The 12490-nt window shown below is 45.7% G+C and overlaps 1 protein-coding gene across 1 annotated transcript; it reads left to right on the plus strand.

Moving 5' to 3' along the window:
* Positions 1 to 847: 847 nt before the first annotated feature.
* LOC105059198 (leucine-rich repeat receptor-like protein kinase PXC1) lies at positions 848 to 3677 on the plus strand. The gene is given in 4 exon segments (XM_010942441.4): positions 848 to 1805; positions 1808 to 1942; positions 1945 to 2493; positions 2616 to 3677. Coding segments are annotated over 4 exon segments (2187 nt in total). The 5' UTR covers positions 848 to 1027; the 3' UTR covers positions 3341 to 3677.
* The last annotated feature ends 8813 nt before the right edge of the window (positions 3678 to 12490 follow it).

Below are 12490 nucleotides of genomic sequence, written 5' to 3' on the forward strand. Positions count from 1 at the left end.
AATTTAAATAATAAAATATACTTCTATTCTTTAAAAAATTATGACATTTTATGTCTATATTATGACATCCTGCGTCCAGAAAATCCTAATTTTTATCCATAAGATGTTATAATGTAATGCAAGATGTCTTAATATAAACATAGGATGTTATAATTTTTTCAAAATAAGAGTATTTTCATCATTCAAAATTTTCAAACGAAAAATAAAGCTGCAGATATTAAATGCATATTGAAAGTGGTTAGATAAAATACTCCTTCCATATTATGATATCCTGAATCATATTATGACATCCTAAACGATTTATGGCATTATGCATGTAGAAAATCATAATTTGATGCAGAATATCATAATATACATAGGATATCATAATTTTTTGGACATATTTATACATCTTGCATATAGAAAGTCATAATATGCTACAGGATATCATAATTTTTTTTAAAGAACAAAATATTTTTATTATACAAAATTTTAAATAAAAAATAAAATATATATTATATATATATTAAAAAATAATAAATATATAGATCAATCGTATAAAATAGCATACTTCATGTTGGATTTTCTACGTCCCGCGGTGCAAAGAATTTCTCAAGCGGGGTTTATCACCGTTATAATTGTCTTTAGAGTAAAAGGAATTAGTTAAGCAAGGTAATCCCCGTCCACCAAAAAAAAAAAAAGAAAAAAAAGAAAGAAGAGTCGGGAACCCGGCTAACAAGTCAATCTGCGGTCCCACCGTTGCAGCAGCGGCAGCAAAGTCGAAGGAGGTGTGGTGTAGGTTGAAGGCCCCACAAAACAGTCTCTTTCTCTCTGTAATCGGTAGGCTTTTTTTAAAAAAAGCAACAAATGGGACCTTCCATTTCTTACTCGTCCATTGAAACCAGTTTACTTTCCTCTTTGTTTTGAAACTTAAAAACACAGTCCCGCCGAACGAACTCCGATAAGGGAGAGAGACAGAGAGAGAGAGTTTACCTACTCCTTAGTCTTGGTCCCACGCCGCTTCTCCCTTTCTCGGTCGCCTTCGTTCATGGCTTCGTCGCACCTACTCTTACTACTCTTGCTGTCTTCTCCGCTCGTGATGGTGGCGGCGGCGGCCCAACCCCAGCCCAACGCCAAGCCTAGCGACACGGACTCCCTGACCATCTTCCGGTCGAGAGCCGACGCCCACGGCAACCTGGCCGCTAATTGGAGCACCCCCGACGCCTGCTCCGGGCGGTGGCGTGGCGTCGGCTGCTCCGGTGGTCGCGTGACGTCGCTCGCCCTCCCTTTCCTGGACCTCCGGGGCCCCCTCGACCCTCTCTCGCATCTGGACCAGCTCCGCCGCCTCGACCTCCACGGCAACCGCCTCAACGGCACCCTCCTCCCCCTCCTTCCCGCCCTCCCCAACCTCAAGCTGCTCTATCTCTCCCAGAACGACCTCTCCGGCGAGATCCCGCCCGCCGTCGGCCTCCTCACGCGGCTCCTCCGCCTCGACCTCTCCAGCAACGACCTCGGCGGGCCCATCCCGGGCGACGCCCTCGCGAACCTCACCCGCCTTCTCACCCTCCGCCTCCAGAACAACCTCCTCTGCGGCCGCATCCCGGATCTGTCCGCGGCCCTCCCCCGCCTCGTGGAGTTCAACGCCTCCAACAACCAACTCTCCGGGAGGGTCCCCGATGGCATTAGCGCCCGCTTCGGGACGGCGTCCTTCGCCGGCAACGCGGGCCTCTGCGGGCCCACCCCATCGCTGCCGCCATGCTCGTTCATACCGCGCGACTCTCCTCCCTCCTCTTCCTCCTCTCCTCAGTCGGTGGTGCCCTCCAACCCAGCACCAGACCAGGCGCCTCATCAAGCGTTAATGCCATGGGGGCTGGAGGAGGGGAGAGAGGGAGGCGCAGCAGAGAGGGGCTGAGCAGGGGCGCGATCGTCGGCATCGTCGTCGGGAACGCCGTGTTGCTGCTGGTGTCCTGTCCCTGCTGTTGGCGTACTGCTGCTGCGTCAGGCAGCTCGGCGACAAGGATGGCAGCAAGATTGGCGGCGATAGCGGGGAAGGCGATTACCCCTCCACTCTGGAGGCGGCGGAGGAAGAAAAGCAAAGGAAGGGGGGCGGCAAAGACAGCGACGGCGGAGAGAGTGATGGGGCGACAGCGCACAGCAAGTTGGTGTTCTTTGAAGAGGAGGAGGTGGAGGAGGACGGCGGCGGGGGGAAGCGGGGGGCAAGGAGGAAGCGGTTCGAACTTGAAGAGCTGCTGCGGGCGTCGGCAGAGATGCTGGGGAAGGGGAGCCTAGGGACGGTGTACCGAGCGGTGCTGGAGGACGGATGCATGGTGGCGGTGAAACGGCTCAAGGACGCCAATCCCTGCGCCCGCGCCGACTTCCACAAGTACATGGACCTCATCGGCCGACTGCGCGACCCCAACCTCGTCCGCCTCCAGGCCTACTACTACGCCAAGCAGGAGAAGCTCCTTATCTACGACTATCTCCCCAACGGCAGCCTCCATTCTCACCTCCATGGTGCGGTACCTTAACCTTGCCTTACCACTGCCTCCCTGGTCATTAATAATTGAATTGAATTCCCCATCATCGTCGTCGTCATCCATTGGATTTAGATTTCATTGTACATACACTATTTACAGGCAATCGGGGTCCCGGAAGGATCCCGCTGGACTGGACGACCAGGATCAGCCTGGTGCTGGGGGCGGCGCGGGGGCTGGCCCGCATCCACGAGGAGTATGGACCGTCCAAGATTCCCCACGGCAACGTCAAGTCCTCCAACATACTGCTGGACAAGAACGGCGCCGCCTGCGTGGCCGACTTCGGGCTGGCGCTGCTGCTGAACCCAGCCCACGCCACCGCCCGCCTCGGGGGCTACCGGGCCCCCGAGCATGCCGACGCCAGGCGCCTCTCTCAGGAGGCCGACGTCTACGCCTTCGGGGTGCTCATCCTCGAGGTCCTTACGGGGAAGGCGCCCGCCCAGTACCCCCCTCCCCCTCCTCCTCATCAACATCATCGAAATAGTAACAACAGCATTAACAATAGCAGCAGCAACAGCATCATCGGCGTCAGCTTGCCGGAATGGGTACGGTCGGTGGTGCGGGAGGAGTGGACGGCGGAGGTGTTCGACGCGGAGCTGCTGCGGTATAAGAACATCGAGGAAGAGATGGTGGCCATGCTCCACGTGGGTCTGGCCTGCGTGGCCCACCAGCCCGACCGGAGGCCGGCCATGTCGGAAGTGGTCAAGATGATCGAGGACATCAGGGTGGAGCAGTCGCCGCTCCCCGAGGACGACCTCGACGACTCTCGCCTCTCCCTCTCGCCTTCACTCGCCACTGTCACCGAGGACGGTCGCCTCAGCTACTGATCTCCATCATCCCTCCAGTTCTCGTTGTCTTTGTCTTGGTAGGAGGTATTGTTTCTGTCGCTCTAGAAAATGTCGGCTCTGCTTCCTTTCATTATCCCTCCGCTAATCAGCGAGCCCCGCCCTGCCTCTACGAGGTGCTCTTGCCTGAACCAATCGTTCTCATCAGCGTTTTATTTATCTTTTTGGGCAATGCTACATGATCCCCGAGCAACGATTGCCTGAATCATGTTTGACTATTTCCTAGAAAATTAATGGTGGTCGATTAGATCACTGGCATGTCAGATCGGACAAATCGATCAACGATTTCAATCCATTAAGAGGTGCGATTTGATTCTTCTTGCAGGAAGGGAACTTCACAAATTTCTCGTAGGACAAAATAAGATAAAAAAAATCAAGCAAAAAAAAAAACACAAGTAAATAAAATTGATTGATATAAATGTAATTGAATATGGAAATCTTTAGATGGGATGTGTTGCAGCTGAAATCTGTTTTGGGATGGAGATGTTGGAGCGAGGTGACGTTCGATAGGTCGACGGTGATTGGATTTATAAGAAAAATTTTACTGGAGTTGGCTTTGGTGAGGATTTTCGGATGCTGAAGTCAAATTTTCCGCAGTAGGAGGAAAGGAGCATGTGTTTATGAGAGGGAGAGGATGTGTATATTTTCTAAGATTCTCGAATTATCTTTTTATAAGTGAGATTGGAGCCTTGAAAAAAAAAAAAAGGCTAGAAAGGATCTTTTTGCCTCTCATCGTGTTCTTAAGTAGCACACCTGATTCATTGATTTTCTAAATTAGTGAGTGTTGTTACCTCACTATATGTAAGAGCCATCTCCATTAATATCATGAGTTGACAGTTAGAGACTTTGAGAGTGGCATAATTTTATTCTGTCCATAGCTGTCCCATTTTCAAGTGGGATGATGTGATCGGATAAGGAGGCCTTTTAGAATTATCATGATAAGCTGCAATCTTTAATGGCTTGATTTAACTATCATATAAAGGCTTCAGTTGAATGTCATCGGATGTGTCGATCGAACTAAGGGTCGGGAGGAAAGAGCCTCGGAGGTTGACCATACACTGTCGGATAGCGTAGCTTGGAGTGAACTCAATTGATGCACAGCCAGTCATTTGGAGGGATAAGGTTCACTGCAGGGTGACACAATTCGGTAGGACCGTATAGGGGTTAACTTTATCCGAAATAGTTTGATATAGTCACTGATGTGATATATGATTAGGAGTAATGATCGGCCAAAGATCCTTGAGGAAGATGCCTAAGTTGGAGTTTTCTTTGGATTGGCATATGATGTCTGGATGTCACTTTTGGGCCAACAGTTAAGGACTTAATTGAGACAAATGTCAACTATCCGAACTAAGGTCATTGGTCGAAGTCAAGATTGACTCCATGAGTTACGCATTGAGGTGTTTAGAAGATAAGGATTAGTAAGATCCGGAGTTGGACCTCCACCTACACTACATTAGATAACTTTCGTGAGTAATTGTTCCACTGTTTGGGATGACATATGAATTAAGATCGTTGGTCGAAGTTAAGATCGGCTCCATGAGTTACGCACTGAGGTGTTTGGAAGGTAAGGATCTGTAAGATCCGGAGTTAAATCTCCACCTACACTACATTAGATAACTTCTGTGAGTAATTGTTCTACTGTTCTGGGATGACATATCTACCATCAGGATCATACTCGTTTATCTCCGATCTGTATTTGATAATAATTTTGCATGTTTCATTACAGACCCCTATATGATCTATGTCTTCGGTATGATTGGGGTTACACCCCCAACATATGCCCTCTACTCTCTGGCCTGAGCTGGGGCCAGGCCCATGGAATATGAATCAACGTTCCACTCCTGAAGATACGAGTTGGCTCTTGATTTTCAAATGATATGACATATCCGTCATGTGACTTGGGCAGTCCATAGCTTCGATCTATTTTTCCTAGTTTTGATGGTTGATGTGACACCTTTTGGTTTGTGGTTTATTGTCCCCGCAAATGGCCCAGGCTTGAGACCTTTGAGCCTGATGGCTTAACATGACATGGCTTGACATGACTCGACGCTCAGGCTTTATTTGAAAGGGAGTATGTAGAAGTCTACCATTAAACTTTTCAAATAGAGTAACCAAAATGAGGGCTGGTCAAAGCTTGAGTCCGAGGATGCTCGAACCAAGCCCATGGATGATCTCTTTAGAAGGGACGATGCCAGAGGCTTTATTGTGCGATCTTTGGAATGAAGCCTTTAAGTTGTGGTATGGTCACTGTTGCTTCCCATTTTTGGCTTGGAGAATATGGTAGTGTGCCCTTCGAGGTTTCCCGAGAGCTTTCACTTCCTCTCTTCGTCGATGCTTTGAAGGCTTTTGATATGAACCTTTTCGATATTAATAGATAGAATGCTTTGACCGCGATGTCGCCCCACTCCCATCATGATGATGATGATGATAATGACAATGATGTCTGTGCCAGCAATGATGATGCCCATCAGATACAACATGTGTATTTGAAGCATGGTATGCATGGTTCTATCATCAGTCCATGCCCATCACCATCCCAATCGCTTCTCGCTGGGCCTGGACATGGTGTGTGTGGTCGTATCGTGGGTCATGCATGTAAGTCCTTACCAGTGGATAACCGTCGGGTGCCATCATCGTCGGTGGGCGATAATTCAAAGTTGCGTGCGGGTGTGTTGGAGAGCTTCGATGGGTGCCTTTGGTCTCAGACAGGTCCCATCCGATGCTGGGTGCAGGGGCCGAGAGAGCAGTGACATCCATGGGCGACTTTGGCATTTACCAAAGTTGCATGCACAGAAGGTACTTTGGTGCTGGGAAAGAGACGTGAGAGGTCTCGAGCATCCGAATTTGGGGATGATCGGCATTGTCGGAGGTTCGGACATGCATGTAGAAAGTACAATGGTGCTCGAGATCGGGTCCATCAGTGGTTCTGGCGTCAGCAGAGTTCGGACATACATGCAGATAGCACGGCACCGCCTAGGATCAGTTTTGATGGTGCCCACTTCAGGATCATAGAGAGGGGCTCCGGTACTGTTCAATGGATGCCGGAAGGGACTTCAGCATCATCAAAGGGAGGCTTTGGCATTGTTTGGGACTAGTCCCACCGGTAGGCTTCAGCATGGCCTAGGATCAATTCTGCCGGTGAGCATTTTTGGTTTTGGTGCTGCTGTAAATTGAATCGGCCGGCCAAGATCGGTGAAGCCTAGGATCGGCTTGTAGACTTCGGCATGTTCAAAAATAAGGCACACATAGGGGGACATCGGAGATCGATACCTAGATGAACTTGATGTCATCGATGATGAGACAAAGGGGGCGAAACTCAGGAGATTGGATCTAGGCTGGGTCAATGTCGTCAGAGGGGGATTGGTGTCACCCAAGAGTGGGTTCGTGGGTGGTCGTCCTCAGTACCACTCGGGATGGATCGGACGATAGGCGTTGGTGTTGCCGGAGGGGATCACCAGATCACTTTGTAGGATCTTAAGATCGGCCCTGCTGGCGATGTTCAACACCGCTCAAGGCTGGATCGGTCGATGGGTCCCTAAGTTTTGGCACCGCACGGAGTGGGGGAGCCCTATCGTGAGACGATCGAAGAGAGGGAGATGTGGGCAACGATACGGATGATCTCCTCACCCAGGGAGTTAAGGAGGCACGGGGTGGAGGTGGGACCCAGCACCATTGAAAGTTGCTGGAGCTACTTGATTGTGGGTTCTTCTCTTCTGAAAGGGTCACCCCATCCCACAATCTTTTTCACCTCCTTTTTCTTCTTCTCCCCTTCACCTTTTCTCTCCCATCCACTCTTTCTTTTCTTCCTTTTTGTTTGGTTATGCCACTTGTAAAGGGGGATGGGACAAGATAAAAATTAATTGCATGCGCTAGGTTCGAGTGGACTAAGACAAACCCCGAAGCATGTGCATTAGGGACAATACGCAATCGAGAGTCAATGGGATAAGAGATAGCGTGGCACTTTTTCCACCATAAATCTTCTGATGCATGTAGTATGGAGGCAATAAAGATATAGGGACACTTCCCACTGAGGTATGGAGCAGATAGCCTTAGTGCCATCTGTAAGTGACTTCAACAGTGATGGTCATGGGGATGAGGGGGGAACTTTAAGGCCCCCCCTTGCGGGAGACTTCGGCATCACAGAGGTCGGATCTGCTTATAGGTGCTCGCACGTACATAAGAAGCATGGTCGCTCGCATGGGACAGCATGCAAATAGCCTCGACATCATCCGAGGTCAGGCGTGTGGGGACCTCCTTTCTTTTTCCATATAGTCGCTTTTATTGTGGCTTGGCTTTTGTAATCAAGAAATCATTAACCAAATATTTTAAATAAAAATTTCTTATTTTATCTATATTTATTGCTTCGATTTTCATGTGAGGCCTTCTGCCCCTCACTGAATAGTGAGATCCTCGATTAGTGGGCTTTGGCTTCTGCCTTCATGGGCGTACTCTGGCCTACTCCGATCCAGTTGACGATCCAAATAATGGATTTCGGCTTCTCCCTCCAAGGGCATACTCTGGCCTACTCCGATCCAGTTGGCGATCTGAACAGTGGGTTTTGGCTTTCACCTCCGAGGGTGTACTCTGGCCTACTTCGATCTAGTTGGCGATCTGAATAGTGGGTTTCGGCTTCTACCTCCAGGGGCGTACTCTGGCATACTCTAACCCAGTTGGCAATCCGAACAATAGATTTTGGCTTTCGCCTCCAGAGACATACTCCAGCCTATTCCGACTCAGTCGGCGATCCAAATAGTGGTTTCGGCTTCCGCCTCCAGGGGCATACTCTAGCCTTCTTCGATCCAGTTGGTGACCTGAACAGTGAATTTTTGCTTTTACCTTCTAGGACGTACTCTGATCTATTCTGACCCAGTTGACGATCCGAACCGTTGAAAGGGCCTCTCCCTAGGGGCACAAATGGGCTTTGAAAGGGTCTCTCCCTTAGGGCACAAATGGAGCACATAAGGGCCGTTGAAAGGTTCTCTCCCTATTGGGCCATTGAAAAGGCCTCTCTCTAGAGGCACAAATGGGTGTTGAAGAGGCTTCTTTCTTGGGGCATAAATGGGGCACATAATGGTTGTTGAAAGGGCCTCTTCCTTTTAGGCCGTTGAAAGGGCCTCACCCCAGGGGCACAAATGGGCATTGAAAATGTCTCTTCCTAAGGGCACAAATGGGCATTGAAAAGGCTTCTCCCCTAGGACATAAGTGGGGCACATTAGGGTCGTTGAAAGGGCCTCTCCTCGTTGGGCCATTGAAAGCACCTCTCCCTAGGGGCACAAATTTGGGCATTGAAAAGGTCTCTCCCCTGGGGCATAAATGGGGCATATAAGGGCCATTGAAAGGGCCTCTCCCTGTTAGGCCGTTGAAAGGGCCTCTCCCCAGGGATACAAATGGGCGTTGAAAATGCCTCTCTTCTAGGGCATAAATGAGGCACACAAGGGCCGTTGAAAGGCCTTCTCCCCATTGATTTTTAAAAGCCGACCAAAGGTTGCTGCATTTTCTTTTGAAACAATAAAAGAAAAAAGAAAAAGAGGCAGCTGAAGAGGAGAAGGAAAAGCAGATGAAGAAAAGACCAAACCGCCCCCCTTTTGCAGGTCTGAATGCCACTTCTTTTTTTCCATCCCATCGTGTCATCATGAAAGCTTTTTGAGATCCATTTGAGAGTCTTTGGATTTTACTTGGCTTTTTTATCACGTGTCTTGTCTTGGTGTGCTCTCCTCCTCAGCTCGGCCTTGAATTTTACTTTGGTCTAATTCCAACCTCGGCTCAGATGTTTAGAGGCCACTGCCCTATAAGAAGAAAATAGGTGGAGGGCTTGAGAGCCTCTTACCATATTTGTCCAATCTCGAGCTTGTCTTCAGTCCGGCATATGCACGCAGGGAGCCTGATCGCTCGTAGGTCACCTTGGCACGGGGGCATGATGCGTGCATGGAGGGGGAGCTCACAGACTTTCACTCCATTTCTTTTTTCCTTGCTTCTGTCACCTTTCCTTTCTCTTCATTTCTTCTCCTTTTTGTCATCACTTGTGATGGGATGGGGCAAGAAGAATGATTGCACCTGCCATGTTCAAATGGCCCTGGGTAGTTTCTGAAGCACATGCACAGTGGATGGGGTACCATCATGAATTAATGGAATATTGATGTATTACATTTTTATAGTAATTATTATTATTAGTTTTTAATGATTTTAATGAAATTGGTATAATAATTAACTAAATAAATGTAAGAACCTGATATGTTTTATGTCAATTGCAGGTAATTGAGCCAGGTCACACCTAATTGGGCTTAACCATATTTTAAAGGTCAAATTAAGTGAAATTGGTTGAGTCCGATTCAGCAGGGTTTGTCATCCGGAGTTATCAGGTCTTGCATCAAAATCAGAGTCCACCTCAAAGCAGAATAACCAAATCAAGATATCAATGGACCCCACACCTTATCCTTTTTGGCATCATCAGCCAGAAAAGAAACTAGAGATGCAGAAAATAAATCAAGCAGTTAATCTCTCCCATCTAGTCAACCAATCTAAATTCTGAATATTTTGGTGTGAGGACCCCTAAAAGGCAAGCTACAGGACCCCAAATTGAGCAAGATTAGATCCTACAGAATTTTGAGAGAAGCAAGAAAGGAACATAATTTACAGAATTAAATTTGGATTCCAGATGAGGTGGCTACAGTAGGTTGAAGTTGGTAACAATGTTGGACACAACAAGAAACACCCGATACATCCAGATTCTTCTTAGTGTTTCTTGGCACAAAGATCTGATATGGCAACTAATTTTGGGTGGCAAAGAGCTATCTTGGAAAGAATTAAATGAAAGAAAATCAGAGTCCAAACTAATTCTGCATGAGGAGCAAACTGAGAAAGAATTGAAACTAATTCTTGAAAAACTTGATTTGGGCAGCCGAAACCTTACCTTGTTTTGCAGATTTTGTGGACCCAGAAAGGAAGAAATTCTTCTCCTCTAATTAACCATGCCTCCTTTCCTTCTTTTACTATGGAAATCATAATAAAATCAAAAAATTTGGGCAGCATAAGGAGTAGATGGCTGGTGGTTGCTTAAAGCCTATCCAAAGGAGGAGAGATTCTATACCAAATAAAAAGAATGATATATAGAATAAAATTATGAAAAAAATACCACCTTAACCCTAGCCCTAGCCCTATTTAAGGATCCTAAAACACCAGCAGGAAGGAGAGGAGAATCATCTTTGAAAGCTAGAGATCAAGCAAGGAGAGTTTGGAGTATCTGGAAGATTTGAAGAGAGGATTCATTCGGCTCTGCAATTCCTTCAGAGTTTTTAATTCTTTCTCTTGTTTACTTTGCATTTATTTTCTAGAACTCATTGTTAGGATGATTTTGGAGTTTTATTCAAGTAAACTTGAGTTTGATTTTGATATGATGAAAAGCTAAATTTCTAGCTAGGGTACCTAATGTAGCTTGGATTTAATTTCAATTTCAGAATCTTGTATTAATTTTCTTTGTTAATGCAATTATTTGTTATTTGCACTTAATGCTTTTAAGTATTATTATCTTTGGTACTTGATTGATTTCGATTTATAATTGGTACTGGGAAGGAAGATTATAAATTGGAGTTAATAACAAACATCATCGAAATAATAATTGGAGCGGGAGCAGAAGATTTGACCTGTGGGATCTTGAAAATAATCACTGTGCTTATTGAACTAATTGAAATCTATTTTACTATTGGAAGATAGATTATGGGTTTTAATTAGTATATTTAATAAGACTCGGGAGAGATTATTAAATAATTTAGGATTATTTATCCTTGCATTAATAATTAAATTTGGATTATTAATCGAAATAGCTGGAATTGATAATTGGTCCAAGTGAAATCAGATATACCCTAGTGCTTTATCAATCGAATTTTGATTCAGCTTTCATTGAGTTCTTTAGAGTTAATTTTATTTTCCACTGTCATTCAGTTTCGATCGTTTAGATATTAGTAAAATTAGCATTCATTTTTGATAATTAAACTCAGTCCTCGTGGAAACGATCTCTTATTTATCATTATATTACTTGAGCGATTTCGTGCACTTGCGAAATAGGCTATCAAGTTTTTGGCGCCGTTGTCGGAGACTGGTGCTTTAATATCAAAAATAGTTGATTTTACTAGTAATCTAGATATTTTATTTTTTTAGATATTTAAAAAAAAAATCACTGACATTTCATAACGCTTAACTAATATAGTAGAACTAAAAATATTAAAAAAAAAAAATCAAACTTGATTGGACATCTTGTTTCTTTGCATTGCATCTCCATAATTAACTTTAAGGGCACTTAACCCATTAATCAGATAAGGTGGGGATTTGATCATCCTTTCTTAGCCCAAAAATCACATCCTTCATCCTGCATAACCTAGACCTTAATCTAAAATCAATTAAACGTTGGCCCTAGGATATTCGAGCTCAATAGGACAAGAAAGCCCTAAAGTTAGACCGGGTTCGAATTGATTAATTGCTCGGTGTCTAAGGCAAGTGGTTTAAGAAGGTGGTTTTCAATTGGTTCCGTTGTCTGACCTGGCCAACTCAGTTGGTGTCTAAGGAAAGCAACAAGCAGGGGACCTCCCACATCTTACACTTATCTGGCCGAGACAGTTAGTCAATTTGGGCTTGGAGTGCTTGAAGGTGATCTTGGAACAGTTAGGAGCTGTCTAGATCTAGGTTAACCCTAGGATAGAAAGTCCATTTTGTGCTAACTTGTTTGCCATTAAAATTTAAACCTCATTAAAACACTCTTCTCTTTCATCTCTAGATTTAGGACTCCTTAGGACTCATTTCTAGCACTCTTTTCTCTCTCTTTCCTCTTCTCTCTTCTTAAAAAAAAAAAAAAAAAAGATAATAATCTTTCAAAATTACAACTTGGAAAAGAGAATCGGGTCGACTTGTGAGAATTGAATCAAACCCCATTTCAAGTCAAAAAATTAAACGCACTTGTAAACAAAATATTAAAGCAGTCAGAGAAGGGAAGAAATCTGAGGCAAAAGTAGATCCAGAAATGGCTGAAGATCCAAGGAGAGAAGTAATCCTAGTAGGAAATAATGAGGTTGCTAGAGAGGCAAACCCCAGGGCACTGCGAGATTATGCCATGCCTACCGTGAATGGAGCTTCATCTAG

The sequence above is a fragment of the Elaeis guineensis genome, chromosome 9, assembly GCF_000442705.2.
Source record: "Elaeis guineensis isolate ETL-2024a chromosome 9, EG11, whole genome shotgun sequence".
In the NCBI taxonomy this organism is placed as follows: Eukaryota; Viridiplantae; Streptophyta; class Magnoliopsida; order Arecales; family Arecaceae; genus Elaeis; species Elaeis guineensis.